This window comes from Amblyomma maculatum, chromosome 7 (genome assembly GCF_055883805.1).
Source record: "Amblyomma maculatum isolate TAMU_Amacu chromosome 7, ASM5588380v1, whole genome shotgun sequence".
NCBI lineage: Eukaryota > Metazoa > Arthropoda > Arachnida > Ixodida > Ixodidae > Amblyomma > Amblyomma maculatum.
In genome coordinates this window covers 71295013-71317959 of record NC_139350.1, presented here as the reverse complement: position 1 = coordinate 71317959, position 22947 = coordinate 71295013, and the positions used below count along the sequence as shown (strand labels likewise).

The 22947-nt window shown below is 43.5% G+C and overlaps 1 protein-coding gene across 1 annotated transcript in view; it reads right to left on the bottom strand.

Moving 5' to 3' along the window:
- LOC146183603 (RYamide receptor-like) overlaps positions 1–22947 on the bottom strand; it is a 379120-nt gene that overhangs the window by 7799 nt on the left and 348374 nt on the right. Inside the window, exons 2-3 of the mRNA XM_084608382.1 lie at positions 19455–19647; positions 3099–3254 (exon numbers count right to left, since the gene is read on the bottom strand). Coding sequence (XP_084464508.1) covers positions 3099–3254; positions 19455–19647 — 349 coding nt within the window. The remainder of the gene's footprint in view (positions 1–3098; positions 3255–19454; positions 19648–22947) is intronic.

Below are 22947 nucleotides of genomic sequence, written 5' to 3'. Positions count from 1 at the left end.
CAACTACTGCACCTCTGCCGTCAGCGTCACTGTTTGGTTGCTGTGAAGGGTTTTAGCATACGCTGAACTGTTCATCTTGCTTTATATAATCTGGAGCAAAGTCGAAACGAGTTGCTGAAATACCTAGCATTAGCTAGGCAGAATTTAGGTATAGTGGGCGTCGAGAAAACCCCAGGGCTACCTTGTGGTTATTTGGCCCCAAGTATATGAGAAAAAGAAAAGAAAGAAAAGTTCGGGGGTGAAATGCGAAGTGAAAATCTGATGCCAGGTGGCCGCGCGCGCCTTTCCTGTTTGGATTGGATTATTCAACCTAATGATCCCGTTTCGAAATTTTGCTGCCCTTCACTTGATGCACAGAAAGTATTTACTAACATTTCTCTCCTAGGCTTTGCGCGAGGTAGCACGCAGTTGTCGCTACGCAATCGTTGTCGTTTATTACGTTACTATCTGTTGAAACATGTTTAAGTTGCGTATTATTGGAAAGAAATTATCTCCGGCTATTGAAATGAAACTGAAGATTTTTAGCTACACGGAACAAGTCAGAAGATAGGACTGTAACTGGGACACGCTGGGATCCTTCATTATGGCTACATGTTCATGCAGACCATGCTTGCTAATAATTTCAAATTACATACTTCTATTAATATACTTTTGAGCCTACATGATATTCGCCAGTAAGCATTGTATTTACGTTTATAATATTCTTTGCATTACCTGCGTTTTAAAGTTGCGGATATGGTCAACTTGCAACCTCGCTGTGTTTAGAAGCGGCTTGCCTCATTAAAAACGAACACGTAGTGCAGTGCTGAGCAGTAGAACACGCATTATGTATACACGCCTTGGTTATGTAATATTCCGTCACAAATGAGTTGTCACATAGGCTGGGCTCATTTAACAAAGCTACATCGAGGGCTAGACTAAAACGGTGCCTAACTAAGTTAGAGTGCCTTAGGGTGGCTCTCCTTCCTTCGATCAGTTTTGAAAGGCACCTTAATTTTGGGGCTTAGAGCGGCCCCCTATAAATAATTGTTTTCTTGGTGTAGGCAGAGGCCACTCTCATGCTTTCTTACTTGGCTCTTTTCGCCTAAAAAAATGCTTCTCTGCAAAGCAACTGCCCTGCGCTTGCGAACTAGAGTGAATCCCGGTGGCTGCCTCAACGTCGAGTTCAATACGCTGGCTTCGTCAATCCTAAACTTCAATACTGCAGCTCGCACTTTCGGTGACTTCGCCAGGCTCAATTTCAGTGTGATTGAGTTTGCCTATGGCGATATGATTGCATAAAATGAAGTTCGTCTGTTTGTTCCTGCCACTGCCCCGTGAACAATTTTACGTTGCTCGACCAACACTGTTTTCATGCTAATGCGTCTACAGCAACAGAACGGTGTGCGAAATTCAAAGACGAGAGCATATACGAGCGTGTAACTAAGGTGAAGACTAATGTGTGCATGTGTGCCTGTCTTTTTTACGATTATGACAAATATATTTGTAATATTAGACACCTATTCTTCACTACGTATGTATTAAAGTGGACCCCTTTCGCTTTGAGCACGTCGTTACCATAGCAGCGGATAAAGTCTATTCTAAATTTATTGACTGCCTTGAATACTTCGTTGAGTTAAAGAAGCTTGTAGAGCTGCCCATTTAACGTAAAGAAGCCATACGTATAAGTTAAACAGCGTCGTGAAATTTCGCCTCATATTTGGTCGTTTTTTTTTCTCACCCATCGGTGTCAATTTAAGCCTTGATGCTCAACAATATCCCTAAAATCTGTTAATTCTAACAGCTATAGGAATTATAAAGAATTATATAACTATAATATAATTTTCGTTTACTATTATAATTATAGGTATCACTTTCACTTCTACAGAGCCCGTATTACTTTTTCAAGAAGGCGACTAAAGCCTTATGTCTCCATTTTGTCGTGTAGGTCACCACAAAGTGCGCACCTTAGATAAGGCACAAAAAATTATCTTTCACGTTCACATTAGAGTGCACATTGTAGTAAATTTCGTCTATTCAGCGAAGAGTCGACCATAAAGAATGTGTCAGCTTCATGGACATTTTTCGCTTGTGATGGCACTGCGTCCATTTGCGGGCAATGGAATGTCCTCGTCAGTTCCTTGGCGTGGGTGTTTTGGTGCATCTGTGACGGCAGCAACGACAACGACGAGCACTCAGCGCTCTCATTCAGAAAGACGCCCTCCACTGCAGGCGGATTGTACGTAGAATCATTTTACCTTCAAAAACCGCTCGCAGACCTGCTTTTTTTTTCTTTTCAGTGCTTAACAAGGATAGAACCACCCACTCGAAGCAAAAAAGAAAAAGAGAATACAGGGAATGACGAAAATGTCGGTAAACACAAGAGGCGGAAAAACAAGCCTCGCATTCTATTTGGAAACGTTCTGAGTAAGGATCATTCCACTTTACATTTATTTGGCGTACTTGGAAAAGCTTTTGAGTGGAGCTGGTCGCGGTCAAATTGCAATGCAATTAGACAAAAAAATTCTTGAAAAGTCTGAAGGCGCTTCGTCCTTTGGTACACACTACTGGGAAAAGAGAAACCGCAGGGAAGGAGATAGACTTATTGCCTGTACAGTAACTTCCCACTATTTCCCCATCTTTGCGCAGTTGCAAAGTGCTGCCAAACAACTGGCAGACCTTTGCCTTCCATTAGCTTGCGGTCTAAATGTGACTGGATTCGCTGATTTATCTGAGTGATGCATTTTACCTTCTTGGGCACAGGATGTTGAAAACCTAATGCGGCGCTGGAAAGTTTAACCTCAGACCACCGAGCCTCAAACATTTTTTGACGAGGTCCGAACTCTATATAGTTTTATTTGGAAATCCTGTCCGGCCCCCGTTTGACAGGGATTTACCAGCTGCTTCGGTTATTTGTTTTCTCAGTGGAAGAATGTTTCAGGCAAACATTTTTGGTATAAATCTTTGCTAATCGGTTTCTGCGTACTTGAGAGACTAAGTGATAAAAACTTGTTTCTATAACCACTAACGATTAGGTCTCTTCCCTCGCGATTACCGCTCATACCCCATCGTGGCTCTTCATTGATACTATCCTGATGACATAGACAGTTATCACTCACCTTCATTTTCGCTGACAGTTGCTGCTGGTCCCTCTGGGCGTCCGCATTGCCTGGTGAAGTATGGCGCCACATCCTCCATCCGATAGAGGAGTACGTGAAGGTCAGCGCCAACATGGGGGTCATGAAGGTCACAGTGAAGATAACCGCCGTGTACACCTGCGCGCCAGAGGTAAATGTGAACGTGGAAGAAAGGGGGCGATCTAAGCTAAAAATGGTCGTCTTTTAAGCCGAGATAAGGCCAAAAGAGGAGTGAATATTTTTTTTTTTTTTTACGCAGAAACCGGATGGTCGTGGAAATAGCCCTAAAAAAAATTCAAAATTTTTCTGAATGTAGAATAGATGGGCCCACATGCCTCGTTTTCACAGCAGGCAGTTTGCGTCCACACTGCTAAGATGGCAATAAATCTGAATAAAAGTTCAAGCTCACCCACATAAAAATAAAGTACTCTCAATGCAATTCAGTTAAATTCCTTACTTTCATTCCTGGAAAGGAAAACCCGAAGCAGAATGTTGCCTTGTCGGCAAAAGCCTCATCAGCCATGTGCAGTTCACAGAGAAGTGTCAAAAAAAGAAAATTAATGCAATTGTACCTGTCAGTTCAGCAATAATACAAAAAAAAGTGGTTCAACTCTGATGAACCCTAGTTGAATTGCGATAGCAATGGCGAATACTTCTTTTGCCTGGTACACTATTCCGCTCTCACGCCCATTAAGTGTTAGGTGCTACATTATTGGGGACACTTAAGCTCAACCTTTGAGAGTATGACGCGAGAGCGTAAGCTACCAGCCCACATGTAAATGAGAAGGGTTCAATGCAGCTGAACCGAATTTGGAGCAAAGTCATTAGCTGCGGGTGACCGAGCGTTCTTCTTCTTCTTCTCCTTCTCATTCTACTTCTTTGCGGCTGTGCAAGGTCAAACGTGGCCCTTTCCAGGGCGATTCGACGGGCCGAAACCTGGCACAGTATTGCTATAGCAATAAAACAATGTCTAGATTGTAATGTGATGATGTTTGAAAGCAGTAGAAGGTTCTACTAGAATCAGTTCTCCTCATTGTATAATTAACACAACAAAATTGCCAATATGTAATCCGAGCAATCGGGAAAAAATAGAACGAAATTGGCAAAACACGCGCAAAACTGTCAAGACATTCATGGGAGCTAAATTTTACTACTTAGCAATTATTGATTGATGTTTTCCTTTAACTACTCGGAGGAAGAAATAAAGGAGTAGATGGAAATAAAGAGCGGTAGGAAAATGTATTCGTAGTGTGTTTTTACCAGAATTAAACTTCTGGTGGTATAAACGCATGCGATTAGACGTTTATCGCAAGAAGCACATGGTATACATGACAGGAGGATAGCTTGTCGATCTCAAGCTGCTAGTGAGCTTAAAGAAACTGAAAGACGAAGACACTAAATCAGTAGAAAAAGAACATAGTCTTGAGAGAATACACGCGCTTCAATTGAAGCTCCTGTGAGAATATGAGTAAGAAAGTCGCGCTAGTGTAACTAATTGCAGTTTCAACCCATCAGAATGGATTTCAGCAGCCTTTTAATCCAACTTTGCGATATTCTTTTTGCGTTTCACTTTACCTACAAGCATGTTGTGGACAGCAGAAAGGCTAAACATTCATGAATGCGCCCGCTACAACACTTTTCTACATCTCTTATCAGTGATGGTGTATAAGGACTCGAAAGCACAAATTCTGACAGGTAAGCTTTCCCTACTCTTCCATTCTTTTGTGTACATAATCACACGCGCTTTGGAGAAAACAAATATATGTTCTTGAGCTTAAACCTTTTCTTGTCTCTCTCGCTCTCTTTTATGCCAAATCGAACTAAGAGATTGTTTAGCGTTTGCACTGCTTTTGCTCACTTTGTCATCATCCTCTCTTTTTCTCTTTCATCCACTGCGTGCCAGTCACAATTACCTGGTACAAAGTTTAGAGCTCGCGATCTTCGTATGTCAGGCGCCGCAGCAGAAGGCAGTGAATCTTTTAAAAAGAAGCAATGTATTAGCCTATTGCAACCAGCTACGGTTTGTTGAGAGTCGCGTGACCTAACCTGGAGCATTTTGTTTATTCAGCGCACTTAAACAATAAAAGGACACATATTAACAAACTTTTTAATTGTTCTTTTCCAAAACAAGACGTTAACGCAGAATTTTTAGATTGATTAAAAACAATAAGTGGCCGATATTTTTTACCATGCAACTGAATCGTTAAAAATGATTTTTCTATACTGGCTTCTAAGATAACAAGCAAAATAAAAATATCAAATACCACTGTGGAACCTACACTGCCCAAATACGAAAGCATGAATGCACACGGTGGATCACGTTTTCTCTCATTATCACTATTAACTAAATGCACCGTCATTATCATGGCTAATGTCATCATTGTCATTATCACTAATTGCAGCGTCATTGTCAGCGCTACTATCATCATCACTGCAGACAGAGAGAAATACGATTTGCGCTTCGCGATCCCAGGCATGGATGGCGTAGTGTGTTGAAGTCCTCGGCTAGGGATCCGAGGGATGAAGGTTCCATTCCCGGTGGACACCAGAGTTTTATTTTTCTAATGACGTTAGTTTCGGTTTCGGGTGAGGACGCCATTTGATTGACATCTAAATATTGCCGAACGAACGCCAACAGTATCAGCCATTAAAAGATTTCGCCTCAAAAATCTTCCACGTCACAGCAAAGCTGTTTCAGCGTCCCAAGACGCGCCTAAGAAATCTAAGCTCGCTTTTGTAGCGAAAGCAACAATACGCCAGGGGCCCGATCCTCGAAATTCGCCTTCCCTTGGCGGCGCCATATTGTCTTTCTGATTGGCTCTCAAATGAGTCACGTGCTTTAAACTTGTGGCGCGAAACCATCAGTTGAGGCAAGCACTTTTTGCCTTTACGTCAAAATGACGTTGCCGTGAAAATTGATTTTAACCAGAGCTATCCTTGTTGCATGGATGACAAATACGAATGATTTTGGAGCGGAAACAAAGTTACTGATGGTGGTTTGGAGAACACGTACACTCGAATAACGAATGTGATGAAAATAATGGCATACTGGGAAGGAGCGGATGCTCAAATTTAATTGGCTGGAGCTATGTCACATGTAACACGTGATATGCAAGCATATTTAGATTACGTAAAATTGACGCTTCATGAAGTAACTTATGTGCCGCCATTACCGAAAATGCACACGCTTGACCACCATAATTTCGCCAAGTGGCGAGGTACCCGAATTATGCTAATGAGACTATGGCGACAGGCAAGCTGATTTATGAAGCCGATAGCCTACCGTAGTTTCTTAGCTTGTTATTTCAAGTAAAAAGATAACTTTATAAATACCTTGTATGACTTTTAACACGTAATAGAAAGGCAAAATATGAGCGCGTATGAAATAAAGGACGTTTGAGACCATCTTTAATGGGGGCAGAAGCGTGCGGCCGCGTGATGGCGCCAACTGCTTTCTTATCTCAAACCCTTTCTTCCCATGGTAAGAAATCATTGGTCTGCGCGGTTATGATAAACCAGCAATGGCGGTGGTCATGGAGGGAGGTACGCTTAAGAGTGGTCTTCATGCCATTCTTCGTCTGAAAGTGGTGATCGAGGATTTGCTGCAGCACAGCAATGCTGTCAAATTGTCTTCAAAGATAGTTGGTCAGTACAGTCATCTGACGAGGAGTGCAGTGGGGTGGCTTTGCAAGCTCCGAGGCGAGAATCGCCCTGCGCTCGGTGTGTTGAACTGTTGAGCTGCTGGTGTTTCGGGTGCGATAGTCAGCGGTGAACGCCACTGATGTTGAATGGCACGAAATGCATTGGTGCGGCCGAGCGACGAGCTCCCGGAATGTGTCGGGCTTCTCGATTGGTGTCGACCAGCAAGGCAACGAAGTCAATCTGCTGAAAATGGTGCAGCACATCGAGCATCACTGTGGTAAGGGCAATAGAAAAACCTGCAAGGATGACTCTTCATACAGCGTCATTCGCATTCAAGTTGTACGCAGGCAGGAAATGATTGAAGATTAAAGGAATAGTTACAGAACGCATGCGGCGAATACGATATTTTTAGTCAGTGTTTTATGTTGCTTTTAGCTGCCTATTTCTACGGCACATTATAATTTTCTTCAACTTCTCTACACTGCACGAACTTAAAAAAATGCTGAGTGTGCTCGTAGTTGTCACGATTTCTTGGTTTGTGGTTACCACGACCGAGAAAGGAAAAACAAATGAAATCGCCTGATATAAGTCATTCCTTTAACTGAAAAAAAAGTTAACCATCACTCTACAATGTCCGCACCCAAGCCGTCTGTATTCGTTACGGAAACTGTTCACTTAGGTGATAGGTTTTGCACTGACCATTTCTTGCATTCATAGTTTGCACTTTACCGCAGCTTAGCTTGCAGCTTTGAGGATTTCGAATGTTCCTGTGTCATGCGTGTTTGAAATTTTATTTGCATATTTTTTAGGCACTAAACATTTGCAGGTGATCGTGTGGACCTTGTGCAGCCATTGCAGCATGTCCGATCTGAGTCATCATGTGGTGAGAAGTCCTGGAGCCATATACAACATCATTAACCTCTCTGCTAGGCTTGTATAATCTGGGAGGCCACGCCTCGTCCCTGGACGGCCACATCAGATGTGAAGTGCTAAGCTGTATGGACAGAAGCTCTTTTTGAAGATCATTACAGCTTGTAGTGTGTGCAGATCACATGACATTGATGCTACCTGCAAATGGTAATCGCAGCAGGAACATAAACAAGTGCAAGGAAGAGGACATGCAACATTTATATTAACTCGGACAGGAACAAGTTGATCACCTGCACTTGAGATTTGCACTCAATGTCATGATTTTGATATATGCCATAAGTGACCAATTTGCACATTCTTACTGCTTCATGTTCGATAGCGTACTGCTGAAAAGCCGTCAAAGTCTTAATTGTTTCTGTGGTTTTGGAATATAGCCATCTTTTTGATGTACTTTTTGTTGACAGCATGTGCAAGAACCAGGTTAAGCTTTCTTTGGTGCTACAATTTTTGTTTACCATCTGTAGACATACTGAGCGTATTCTTCTACAAGTGCTGTGGCCCTAGTTAAGAGCTGTCATTCTTTGTTGCATACTTTGCTTTTTTTGTGCTCTGCTTGACCTCAGTGTGTATTTTATTAGGTGCTTCATGCCTATGAAACACAGGAAGGTACAAAAACGTTCTCCTTCTACCTCCAGAAGTGTCATTATGAGTAGGACATGCATGCACTAATACATCACAGTTCGCTTTGGTGTTTGTGGCAAGCAGGCAGTCTGCGATGTACTACTTCAGTGAGAATATTGAACATACACTCACCCTGGCGAATGTGTCTGCAGTCGTTTACCATAGTAGAGTTCATTCCGTTACACCTATCTTGTGTGCTACTATGGTGAAACGTGAGGTGCCCACTCTGTTTTTCCACAAACTGCAGAGTGCAGCGAGCTGTGCTTCTTTGTAATTGGTTGCCTTTATGCTTGTTTTCTATTGCTTCCTTCATATGCTGCATGTAGTTAAACAGCAATCAACTAGTTTTCCCAAGGATAATTTGTGCACCTATTTGGTGGTCATTGTCTCTCATTGTAGTATGCGCGAAAATTGAGGCCCCCGCCAACTTGTCGACCCATTTTGGCGATTTTATATCCCACTTTCGTGAAATTTGCCATTCTCACTTTTCACTTGCAATTACTGACGTTGCTTGGTGATTTTAAGCACGATCCCAGATAACCTGTTTAACCTCTGCATCATTTGTGTGACTCGGCTATCAATGAACATGTTTGTATTCTTACGTTTTTTTACAAAGGCAACTACTGACTTCTCTGTTTTGTTACTAGGTGATATTGATGTATATGTGCACCCACTGGCAAAAGTTCTTGAAGGTGGCTTCGCAGGGGAAGGAATGCATTCATTTGTGTACAAGACAAATTGCTTGACATTTCATGTTACACTATGTAACTCACCCATAGTCACAATAATGATATACAAGCGCCGGAATGGAATAAAAAAAATTGATGAAATTGTCCTTCATACATTTTTGACGGCAGCTCTACAAAATGCTTCGCTCCTGTTGTGCATTGCAACATATCTTGTTCCATAAAATATCTCCCTCCATGATAACGTCGTGTGTAGACCTTCCATACCCCTATTATGCGGCTGCTAACTGGGCTAGTTGCTTCTTGACACATTCTTGCTGCTGCCACATGTCCTCCGGCACTCACATTATTGTTAAAAGAGGGTTGGTAAAGCTCACATATTCATGCTCTAAGCCACTGGAACATGGCTTCATCACTCGAGATGTTTATCGAATGATTGCAGCTGTGTATAACTGCTTCTTCATTATTTTATTTTCTGTTAGTTGGTTTTGTAGCCTTATCTTCATTGTTCTTTGTGAGCTTTAAATTAAGAATGTTAAGGAAGGGGCATGAATTTTATGCCAATCACTTTCATTTCATTTATGCAGAACCACTTTCAGGGACACTTTTGTTTCATCATCACTTTTAAACATTTTGTACCATTCTGCTAGTACTGAGTTGTATAGCTATTCGCTCTCATAAGTGACAGCTGCACTAGTTTCACTTACACCTATCCTATTATCACATTTGTTTTCTACGTTATCTTGTATCCCTATGCTTTCCTATTATATTAGCTTCAGTAATCCTGTCTGCATTTACATCTCAGAATGTGTTCCATATTTTGCACGTCTGCTATGTGTACAGCCAAAATTGAACACCACAATATATTCTTAAGAAGATTGCATTCAAAAGATAACTTCCTGAAGGTACAATCCTATTGAACACAGTAGACATCATACTATCCATAAGTGAGCCAGTCTTTTTCATTATGTATTGAACAATTTGTGAGCAAAGCGATTTCATTTTATCTTGACTACATTCATCTGTTGTTTCTGTGCTACAGCCTCTGCCACAGCTGCATCTATAACTTGGCTGTTGGCACCGTGGTCAAATGTCCTGTGAGCCCGCAGAGCCTAATGTAGTGCAGATATGCAGCTATTGGCTTCTTGCTTTCTTTTTTTTTTTTGATGCAGCAACGTTAAAGCCTCTCTGCACAATAAGCGACGTTGTGAATGGAGAAATTTGGGCATGTTTCAGGCAGGTGACATGGTCGAGTACTCAGTGTGACATCTCTGGCTTCACCATTGAGATGAATGTGTGAGGTGATAAACCTTGCAGGATCTTTGGATAATAAGACAAGCAACCCTTAGGCCATGAAAACGCTTTCGTACGGCTTGGTTAGAGTGGGCTTTATAGGTATCTAGACAAGTGGTCTTCCACATAATTGGGTAGCTTACAAGTTTGCTGATATGTATCACAGAATGAAGACTAGGTGTTAGCAGCATCAAAGTGGATTCACACGACCGAGAGACTGCAGACAGGAGCCATAAAAGCTGTTGTGTCATAGCGGTAAATGCTGAGCTTGCGTGTCCCCACAATTGTTTTTAGAGCACGAAGTTTTCAGGTGCTGTGCTGTTTTGCCTGATAGCCGTCACATTGACCGACTTGCTGAAATAAGGCTTAAGCCTTGTTGTCTTCCTGAGACAAACATTTCTGCTTTTTGGTAGCCTGCATAAAGAGAGTATCCTAGGTGTGGCAGGCATTTATGAACCGGTAAAATCATTCTTACTCTAAACTACCATTGCCCTGTCCATAAGAGAGTCAGGGAATACTTGCTCTCTCCCAGGTTACAATTACCCTTTAAATGATGCTGAGTTCCATAATCTTTCATGCTGGTAATACTGCAGAACGCATAGCATTCCTTGACTTTAGTTGCAGCCTAGTGGTTTGAGCATTTGGGGACCACTCCTCCGTGGTGTTGGGTACTCATTGATAAAACAGTGGGTTTGGGTCAAACACTTTGAGAATGGGTTTTTGACCCTATCTTGTGTTCCCTTGCTTTATATAACTAATTTCTCTTCTTTGGTCTCCAAGGCCGTGCCACCTTTCAGATATGGCGATGGGCTGTAAAAGTACAATACTGTAATTACTTAAATGTGTGACAGCCTTTCATTTTAGGCTGTGTATTGTAGAGTGTGGAGTGCTGTAAAAAACTTTTGTATTGTTTTCTATATTGTAATTTTCAGTTTTTCTTATAATCAAGGCTTCATGTCAGGTGCATGTAAAAAATGACGAAAAATAGCGAGAGCAAATGGTACACCAATTGTTAGTCACCGACAAGCTGTTGAAAGCTACAGGGAATGTGTTACGTGAGTAGCAGGTCTCTTAGAGTGTATATGTTCTGCCAAAATAAAGGACAGAAGCTAGCCTTTTGGAAAAAAGCATGCATACAAGACGCACTAGCTGCAAATCATACGCTCATTGAAACAAGCCATCATGTTTAGTTTCCCAATTATGTGCAATCAGAATATTGAAAAAGTAAATTCCATTCTTTATTCACATATTTACGCCCGTTATTCAGGTGAGCTTCATTTGAACGTGTCTTTTAGTCAGGAGTGTAGAGAGTGGATGTTAGACAGGTGCACGTTGGAGATGAGACATTGCTGGAAGAGCACACAGGGGACGGCAAGGCCAATACAAATCATCCAGTATTATCACCTGGCATTAATCAACCTTTGACAGAAAACCCAGAACACCACCAGTTCGCGTTGCTGTCTTTCCTAAAAATAATGTGCTGCGGACCACATCAGGCTTGCGGTTGATGCCTCTTTTTGTCTAATATTGTCCCTGTGCGTGCTTCTGCTCTTCTTTTTTGTTGCTGTAACTTCTTACTTACGGTGTCCTTAAAGTCACGCTTGTGTTCCCCTTCGGCTCCCTTGCTTCACTCAGATACAGGTTCGGGCTTTGTGTGGCATGTTCACTGGTTATTGTGTGCATGAACGCTACATTGCAATGACAATTGCTTCAAGAAAATGGTTTCCATATTGCATCTAGCTTATTTTAATTAGGCATCATATATCATATTCACTCTTCATGTCTGTTCCTTCACTTCCCAAATGTCAAATAGTATAAGTGAAGGCATTTCTCTAGCCGACCTCATCACCCTTCTCTCCTATGAGGAATCTTTCTGCACTGAAAGAAAGTGCCGGATGCTATTGCAAGTGCAAAACTGGTAAATAGTAGCAAAGGAACTAGGTTGTGCCTGACAAATTTTGTTTCACTTGTGACATTGTGGAGTGATGTGTACCTGCATTAGACGAGCAGTCCTGCTACTTTTATAAAATGATTTTATGCAACATGCTCAGAAACGAAGGAGGATAATACCGACATTTTTTTTTTAATTTTAACGAGGTAATTAATACATCTGCCACAACAGAGTGACACACTCTGCATGCGGCGAAATATGCATACAGCGTGCTATGTCTAATTAAGGGCGCATTAAATGCCATCAGCGTGAAAGCTAACCTGTTGCTGTCAGTGGGCATCTGGCTACACTTCTTTTATTGTATTTTCATTGCTGCCAGAAAATCATATCTCCTTAGTTTTGTGACGAAATTCGCTGTAACGTTTCCTGTGCGGCTGCGTGAAACGTCGCCCCCCCCCCCCCCCTTCGCGATGGCTCAATAATGATTATAGGCGCTCGGATCGTTGACCCGCAGTATGTGCGTATCCCAGCCACGATGATCGCATTTAGATGGAATTAACACGCTAAGGGTGGTCCGATGTCAGCGCAGGCTACGATCGCCAGATATATGGTCTAATCCCTGAGCTCTCCACTATACGTGTTTTCCCTACGCCGCTCCACCGGGCCGATATCCACCCGCTACGCCACTGAAGCCGACACGTAGGTTTTAAGCCGTAAAAGACTTGCTAAAATGATGGAAACGGTGGTCTGACGCAGGCAGTTTCCAACGGCAGTGATACCTTGAGAAAGGCAGCGTTGTCGTCGTGCAGGTGTGTCTCTTCTCTAGTAGCAACAGCCGCCCGAAATTCTGCTGGGTGCTTCCTTCTCAGTATTCGTCAACAAATTCTTTATACCCACTAGCTGAGAAGTGAATATGCAAAGTTCGATCCTGATACTCGCCGATTTCTCTGCGCGACTAAGTCCATAGATGAAACTTACGCACAGCTAACCACATGCACGCATCTCAAGTAGGGCATCGCTCACACTTGACGACCGACTGTTTGTGGGGTTTGTGTCGAGTACCGCCGTTCGCTCGGCCTAGCTGCTGCTGGACGTCCAACAGCGTGTGTACTATGATGCACTGTGGTCGCAACGACCGTAACTACCGTAACTAATAGTACAGCACAGCCGCAACGTATACGTAAGTACCTCACTATCTGTTCAGCCTTGCCCTGCCGCGCGACGCGTATATGCAGCGTAAACACGGTTCGCACCGACCCTTAAGCTTCTCGGCATCGCAGTTTTGGCATTTTTGTAATCGGCGCCAAGTAGCAGACGACGGCGTTATTTGTGTAACTTTTTGTTATTGTTTTCAAAATTTCGTCATCAGTTTCTGTGTATACGCGTTTTCGCGCCGCCCTGATTTACATGTCACGAGTACGTCACAACATGGCCGAAAAGGCGAATTTCGAGAATAGGGCCCCATGTTTCGCCTCGTCGCGAAGCCGGTGGCCGGTGGGCACGAATGGCCTTGAACAGCTATTGCCCAGCAACTATTTCAGCCTAGCTCCGCCAGATGGCGCCGCAATCGGCGCCGCTGCCTCTTGCTCCAGCCAGATGTTTTGCCTGTTTATTATTTTTTTTTTGCGAAAGCAACATTCCGACAGCTAAAGCGAGACCTTGGGTGGCCACAGCTACGCCGTGCACGTGAAGAGGCGTAGCTCCGGCCTCATCATAAAAAAAAAGATCTTCTCTAGCGTGAAAATGATAGTAATGATGATGATAGGCTAGTCAGCGGTGTATTTCGGGCGAGCGTGTACTCACCAAGACCGCTCACTCGGACCTTTCCTTTCATGTGAGAGGGTAACATTAGAATCAGCCGGCCATAACATTTCATTCACGTTGCTCCTATGCCACGGGCAGGAGATGCCAACTCGGGTCACTCTTTTCATATGGGAGAGTGATATCAGAATCAGCCGGCCAGAACAGTTTCCATTCTCGTTATCCCTATGAAACGCAGGCACGTTCATATGGCTTGGCTGAAGCGTGACTTTATATGTGTGCTGGTAGCTTATGCTCTCACGTCATATACTTACAAGATGAGCTTAAGTGTCGCCAATATTATAGCACCTTACAGAGATAGGGCGCGATAGGGGAATAATGCAGCAGGCAAAAGAAGCTTCCGCCGTTGCTATCGCAATTCAACTAGTGTTAACCAGAGCTAAACCACAGCCAACGTTTTCTCTGTAGGGCTGTCCACGTAACATTATGCATGTGCATAGGGCTATGTACCGGCAGCTGGTTGTGTGGTGGAATTATTTTGAGGCAGGTGAATAAATTTACATAAGCGGTATCTTGGCGCGAACACTCGAGGTAAACGTAGGTCTTTGAAGACTACCTGCATCATATGAATTTACACTTTCATCTTTGGGGAAAACTGATTTACAATTTGTAAAGCAATTTTAAAATTATAGCAAATATTGCCTTTGAGTTTTTATGGATAGAGAGAGGGCGAGCCGAAACTTATATTTGAACAGCAGAGGAGCTTGGGGCATGCATGCCCCTGGGGCCCCGCACGGCCCCACTGTACCCCAACATTTATGTCCCGGTGGTCCATGACGTCAGCAGCCCGGCCGGTTTCGATCTTCTTCTGAACTGCCTCCGCCGAGAGCTAGAGGGTCTCTCTGGCCTCCATTTTGGTAAGGGGCTCAAGGCTCATCCGGGGAATGCCCTCCAGGCATAAGACGAGAATATGTAGGGCATGCTGTTGCGCAGAGATCATGGCATAGTACATACACAGGTGGAGATGGGATATAGGGGGTGACATTGGAAGATGACTGTGAGAAGGGCATAGTGTGCGTCTTAAGATGATGCCAAATGGGTGCGTGTCTATTATCTAGGGAGCCTGCACTCCATTTTGAATTTCGGCGTGGCGGCTGCCTGGGCCCGGCTAATGAATCCTCAGGTGATACGCTATGCGGCATTTTGCCGGTATACTCGGAGTGCAGAGGCACCCAAATAACCTCCACATGCTGTTGCGGGGATCTATCAGGAAGGTTTAGTATGCTATTCGACAGAGTGTGGATGCGCCCTCGAGCAAAATTTTGAAGCTTCATTGTTTAGTATGAGGACATAGTGGGGTTCCGTGATAACGACGGCAGTGGCAATCGGAGCCTCCTCTACAGCCACGGGGGGGGGGGGGGGGGGGGGGGTTGGTTGAAGAGAGTGAAATGGTAGTAAGGAGAAGGGAGAGCAGTTGACTATTGCCGCGACAGCCTCTTCGCGCGTGCAAGCTGCCTCCACCCATACGGCGTCTCCCTCGGAGCCATAGAAACGGTGGAGGATTTACGCCCTAGCTTGGCGGCGACTTTCGTGATGATGGGAATGCATCTTACGTGTTGTGTTTTGACGATGAGGCTCTGATGGAAGCTTCTAGGGATAGGAAGGACTCTTGGGCCTTTCTTTGGTATCCAGATCCTGACAGAGTTTAAAATGTGTCTGTGGATGCGCGGGAGAGGTGGATGTATTGGGCTTGGCCGCGGTTCTCCAATAGCTCTTCAGTAGTGTTGTGACCAGCCACCACTATAAGACGGTTGGAGAGAGTATTGGACTGAAATTTGAGTGGAATCCAAGACGCCTTGCTTCTCAGAACGTCAAGAGCGTTTCTGCGAGATTGATTGAAGTGGAGGTGTGGAGAAGAGACGCCAGACACCCTATATTCTCAACGTTCGTGATAATTGACTACAAGCATAGCGTTCTCATAAACCCTCTCCTTAGTGTTGCTCACCTTGCTTCTCACATTATAGTGGTAATTTCATTTATAACCAGACATGTATATGTCCATTAACATAGAGACATAAGCTATCAACTGTATGAAAGAGTATTCGACATGTATAACAGCCTCGCTTTTAACAAGCCGCACGAACATGTCTATCTAGCCTAGGGCTGCGCGCAGGACTCACAAGCGAAGGGTCGGGGCACAATCCTTAACTGGTTACCCCACTTTTATTTTCAGCAAAATTCACGACTGCAAATGCCATTACTGACGCTGTTTGAGTCAGGCTGCCACCTTTTAATCACCACCTTTTCTAATGCACACTTCTCATTCCATAGCTCCAGGTTTTTTTTTCGTGACCCCCTTGACCAATGATGACTTCCTCGTCATGCCATCAGCACCACACATTTTTTTGCCTTAGGAGTTCTAAACGCTACTGCAGTAAAAACATTAAATGAAATCGAAGAAACATCGTCCTTCACTGATATCTCAAAATAAAACAGTACCGCAGTGAAAGAAATAGCCCAACAGCTTGGTCATGGCTTTAGCACGTGAGCAGCGTTCTTGCGCACAGGAACGTGGCTCTCGAAAATTCCCCGTTCCGTGAATTCGAGTCAGCATAAAGTTGGCGCGGTGTTTAAAAAGTAAAGAACAGCGGCACGGCCTGGCAACAGAGAGTTCCTTTGATTCTATTTTCCCCCTAAGTGGTGAAGCATGCTATATGAGGAGATTATTGTCTATAGAGGAACCAGCACGTAAGCATTACCTTGAGGCGAAAAGCACTGCTGTCCCGTTACAACATCACTACTTATGATTCCTCCCGCGTGAGCCTAAGAAGAAAGTGGAACTCGGGCATAACAACAGCGCCAAGCCACTCGCCGAAATGAGTGCAGGTATTGTAGCGAAAGCTACACTGCGGTAGGTTTTCAAGCCGTCGGCGTGGCACCGTGGAAGACGAAGAAGTCGAAGACGAAGAAGAAAAAGAAGAAGAAAAAGGAGAAGTAAAAGATGAAGGAGTAAAAGAAGAAGTAAGAGAATAAAAAAAATGGGAAAGAAGAAGTAAAAGAAAGAAAGAAGAAGATCAAACAGAAAAGAAAAAGAAGAAGGAGGAAAAGATGTAGAAACAACAGAAGAAAAAGAAGTACAAGAGGAAAAGGAGGACGAATAATAATAAGAAGACGGGGAATAATAAAAAGAAGAAGTAAAAGAAGTATAAGAAAAAGAAGGAGAAAAATAAGAAGGAGGAAAGGAAGAAGAAAAAGAAGAAATAAAAGAAGACGAAGAAGAAGAGGACAGATAACTCAGTAGTTGGTAGAGACGAAAGACAACAGCGCGTTGCTAGGACAGAAGGTTCGTTCGAACGTTGTGACGGCGGTGTGCCTCGGAATTCGACGTACATACCACTAGAAGTCTTCTACACCCGAATAAGCATGGTCAACGACGAGAGATAAGGGGTGCTCTATACGTGAAGTGATTCCCCTATGGGATAAATAAAGCTGGAACCATAGAGTTAACTACTAAGCGCAAAAGTCATGTCTTTACTTTGAAGCCTAACCTGAGCGTAATCATGCAGATTGCTTTCGCGTAATTCCAGTTTTAACCATAAGCTAAACCCCAGCTATTTTTTTTTCTCTGTGTTCAAGCTCAAGCGGTAGGGCGAACGGTCCCAGCTCTCGTAATAAAGAAAGCCATAACAACCCGCTATAGACGAGATATCGCTGTTTGACACATATAATTTCTACGAGTTCCCGCTATCGCTCTGATCCTGCAGGGACGATTGGATGTGGCGATGCATTAGTCATTATCTAAGAATATGCTTCACCCCTTTCAAAATGCCACCTCATCACCTCATCAGCAATTGCACTGCGTTTTATTTTTTTTTTCTGGTTGCTTTTTTAATGTGCATTACAATGAACCTAATGAAGCCATCCATTAAACTGTGCACTTTAGTCTCTCTATATTCTTCGCCATAATTTCGCCTCTTGATCACTTTTTAGGCGGATTAATATTTCAACAATGTCTCGGCTACTTGGATGATATACACAGCAAGCTCCAAAGCCTGCATTTCCCCACTGTGAATAATACCATGACGACACGCCCGAATCCGTGTATTATAGCTGTCATAGTGCTTGTGCCATGAAATTTTTGTTTTAGTCACATTCACAGTGCAGTGATGAATATGTCCCATGTTTTGTTTTGTTTTTTTGTAATCGCTTCATGCAGGATATAGGGAGATATTTTAAAACAGCTAAAAGGAACAGGGGTAAGCGTACATATTCTAATAACGGATGATATATCCCCCTTGAATTAAAAATGAACTCTACGTATAGGGATTCTAATTAGTTGGCGTCGTTCCTATATTCCAGATAGCAGCTTCAGCTTTAGAGCGGTGATTTTTTCTTTGATGTGTGTGACAAAAATGAAAAGGGAGTGGTGGGGTGTAAATATTTTCGGGTTTCGATTTGTACCAGAGCCAAGGAAGAAAAGGCTCTTGAATGAAAAATAGGCTTATAATTGAATAAGTGATATTTAGGTATTCTTTATACTCACTTCAAGCTATTATATATAAGGGGCTTGGGGATACTCGAATACTCTCGGATTCGACGATCGGAGCGAGTCAAACGGCGCTAGTTAAAACTGATTCCAACACGTTCTGAAAACTTCGTACAATATGAAGGAGGTTCGAATATCGCTTGCAGTAGTTTTTTTTTTTTTTTTTTGACGAGTGTTCTAAAATTAGGACCCACACCGACACTGCGTACCAATCTGCCGAGATGCGCATGCGCGAGAAGAAGAGACCTGGGCTGCTGCGTGATCCATTTGTGTCGCGGCGCTCGCAAGGATTATGTTCGCTCAGTGAACTTAGAAAGAACCACTGAGCCCTCGCCAGTCTACAAATCACTGTCTTGATGCTGTATCTTGAAAACCATTCATGGCTTATAACAAGCTGTCGCCTGACATCAGTCTTAAGGGGCGCCTTCATTTTCATGTTTCTCATGCATAGCAATAACTAATTTTCCTCTACGTATATAAATTGGCGGTCAGTAAATTTACTGAAATTGTGTAGCGATCCCTTAGTGAAGGTTAGTGCCGAGTCATTGAAGGGCTAGTTTCACGCGAGTGCTACTTTTATGCAATATTTCACTTAAGTAGAGAATATGAGCATGAACAATCGATTTATATTTGATCGGGAACTATCACTGTTAATTCACATTGCAGGATTCGGATTATAAAAAGTATTTTTCGCACACACTATTACTAATTTATTTATCGACTCGCTCACATGATTACTCTGTATTCTAATTATTTCACCTTTTTGTTTATTTGTTAATTTTAAATAATTTTTTTTGCTTGCTTGTTTGTTTGCTTGTTTGTTTAGTTATTTCTCATATCTGAATACTGGGATCCTCCTCAGGACTTCCCATTCAAAAGATTATTTTAACGTGTGCCTTTTCGAGTGTACGGAGTATATATGTCCCGATGGGCGAGCACAGGAAATTAACGCCGTGCAGATTGCGTACCTTCCCGGCGTTGACCTCCCAGTCCTCGGTGCAGTCGTAGTAAGTGTCCCCAGCCCAGGTGAACTCCTTTGCGCGGCCGTAAACAAGCTGCACACTGGATAACATGCCAGCGACCAGCCAGATGACGAGGATGATGTGGGGGCCCCGTCGCCGCGTCCACCGGAAGCTGAGCGGGTACATGATGGCATAGTACCTGCAATGAACAGGAGTAACAACGAAATGAATATGCGTTGTAGCGTTTATTTTTATCTCCTTTGAAGACGCACGTGTAGTGGATTTCTGAGAGACGCAAGTGTAAAGAGGGCATCTGAAATGATTCTTTTATCTTATAGACTCCCTTAGTGGACTTTGAACTAGCAAATTCTATGCATACGGAAAGCCCTCGACATTGAAACTTATTTACAAATAGATTGTGGGCCTAAAATATATGCCCTCGCTTTTCTCAGGCGAACGGAGCCGCTGCCGGAGAAGGTTCCTGGTGTGGGTCGACGTAAAATCGGTATTAATTAATTCACATGAGCTCGACAGCATCAAAATCAGATGCCTCCTCAAGGAATTTATGGGTACAATTGATGACTGAGACAAAAATATTTATTTCTTGTCGTAGTGCTCCGCACCCACTCTGGCCGGGGGCTTTTTGCGAGAGACTACTGAGCAGAGAGTAGGTCATTTGGGCTATGTCTCTGCCTGTGTCCGCCTCACCCTAATCCGTCGTCTGCTAGCGTTCTTTCTCTGACAATGATTAGCCAATTGGCCCAGCAAGGTACTTCGGGATATAGTTAAATCAAAGCGGAGAATTCAACAGCATTCACGGAAAAAAGAACTTTGTTTCATCTCTGTTTCATGTATCTCTTATATCCGTAATATCCAGGCCACCATACAAAATAGTATTTTTTGAGTTTCCTCATAACTATTGCCCTAAAATATAAAAAACCTTTTTGACCAAAACACCGCAATTAAATATTATGCCTTTATCTGTAGTCTCCATCGCATGTTTATTATTAGCATGTCTACTTGCGCATTTAGGCGATGCTATGTAATAATTATATATCGTCTGTAGTGTGGAAGTGTCAGCCAGTAGAGAACAGAAATTTCAGACCATGGAATATGAAACAGGATTTTCAAGAAGAGCCTTATCTCAAAAAAGCAAACCCTGGGACAGCGTGCCCTTGAACAGAGTGCCCACCCACCGCCATCAGTCTTCGAGCACAGCACCCTTCCAAAGTAAGAGGTTCGTTCTACGACAAGAACCGCAGGCTGTAAAATGTCACGAGAAAGATGCGTGGTCGCTATGCTGCCAGAAGTGGTCACTTTGTACAAAAGCCAGTTTTAGTGGGCCTGTAGAAAGAAAGGCTATATACAAAAATCAAAACCTCAGTCCGCATTCTACAAACCAGATTTCTTACTGTCCATTCCCGATCAAATTTGATATTCTTGAGTTGGTTGCTTTATTTTGACGTACCTAAAGCTTTCAAGAGTCCGTGAGCAGCAACCGGTTCATTCGCTCATTAGCGATCATTGCTCACCATTCGCGCATATTGCAGCCAATGACTAGCCGGTGCGTGTGGCGAGTGGCGAAAAATACTGTTTACGTGAAGGCCTTGTAGTTAACTACTTGCTGCTTTCGTATAGAACTGCCGTCACGATAACGTCGCCCCATTTTAAATGCAAGTTAGATATCATTTACAAATGTATATTTAAAAACTGCGGCTTCCGGAACATTTTCGTGATAGTCATTATCTAGCAAGTTGCCGCGTGCAAGTTTCATGCTCTGCTTTCCGCTTGGTTACAAATTTAATATCTGCTTGATATCTTCAGTTCGTAGAAAGACATTTTTATTTCCTCAGTAGATCTTTTATAAGGCGACACAGTAAGTTGTTCGCAGATTTCATATCTGCCAACTTTTCCATGCAAACATGTATCTGCGCTGAAGACCACAGACAGGTGAGCAAACAATAACAAATGGTAAAAAAAAAAGGCTGCGGACATAAAGTGCATCAAAATGCGGTCACGCTGCATCTGAGTAACAGAAATAACAACCCATTCAGTTGTGAGTCCCCTCGTGGTGCTGAGGTCTGGCATTTGGAATACTCTTGGCGGTGCACCCTTTACACTGAAGAATGAGCAGATGTTGTATTAGGTACAGGCAGCGGTTTCGTCCATTCGACATAACGACAGGTAAAGGATCGTGCGAACCGTCCATTCAAAAGAGACACTGAACTGTTCACCGCGTTATTAGGCGAGGTGATGTACAGACAAGGCTTAGGCAACTGCAAGCGAACACCAAATATGTCTTACATGCAACGCTGCACCGTACATTCTATTTTCCTTCTCTCCACTCTCGCCGCGGACACCCGGTAGGTGATTTGCTCTGTCTTTACCCCTCTAACCCCTCAAGCATCAATATAAATACTGATTTTTTTTTTAAAGCGAACCACTCACTGGTGCCATTAAAGCAAAATCAGGCGGCGTCTATAAAGCACTTAACAATGCCCCTAAAACTCGGTCATAAATCAGCTTAATTAAGCAAAGGCTACGATGTATTATTTTTCCGGCATGTTTGTAGAAACTGTGAGGCACAAATTCAAGTAATTTGCGTTCCAATGGTGCTTTCACTTCCTGTAGCCATCTTTTTCACCACACTTTACCCCAGAGCTTATAAAACTCTTTTTTGCAGACAGCATGCATCTGGTAGTGAAGTTTGCGCCTGACGTCCGAGAGGAATTCGAGGCGGGGACATACGTTCCTGCAATCGTACGCCTCCAAACCGAGGTTTCTGCGCTTACGGCTTCCAGACGCTCCTTGCCCCATGGAACTGTACGTCCAATACGCAAAAACACACACCGGATACCACCGCATAATAACTGTTATAAGCGGCGAAAAGTTCACTATAGAAAACATTTCACCTGCGGAACTACATTGTTTTCGCAATCATATCCGTCAGCTGTCTTAAGTGTGCCTGCCGAACTTCTGGACCACAAAAGCTGAATAGCGGAGAAACAACGAATAGCTTTTGAGAGTGTATCTCTATATTTGGGACAGCAACACCCGAAGTCATTCACTTGCGCTTTTTAATTTCAGGCGCCGGAGCGCGCCTAGTGCGAGCGCTTCGCACGCCTCACGCCACTCATTTTCTACAGTTCTGCAGCTCGATCAAATCCGACGTTTTTTCCCGCAGGCAACCAAAACCGAGTGCACGAGGAGCGCATGAAGTATGGTGCGATCGCAACGTTCGCTGGTGATGTATAGTAATGAACGCAGCGCTCATTTCGAAACGTGTGTGCCGATTTCCCTGGCTTGGGAGCCTCGGCACTCCTTAGACCGCGTCCGAAGTTATCCTCTGCTTAGTCGCTCGGCGTTAGAAAAGGATAGTTATCGCCAGCCGCAATATCATTGGTTCTGAGAGCCCCGATGGGCTGAGCCGCGGTTTTATTTTTGTATTCGCCACTTCTGGGACGGCTGCCCGGCGGGCGCAATTTGAGGCGTCATCATG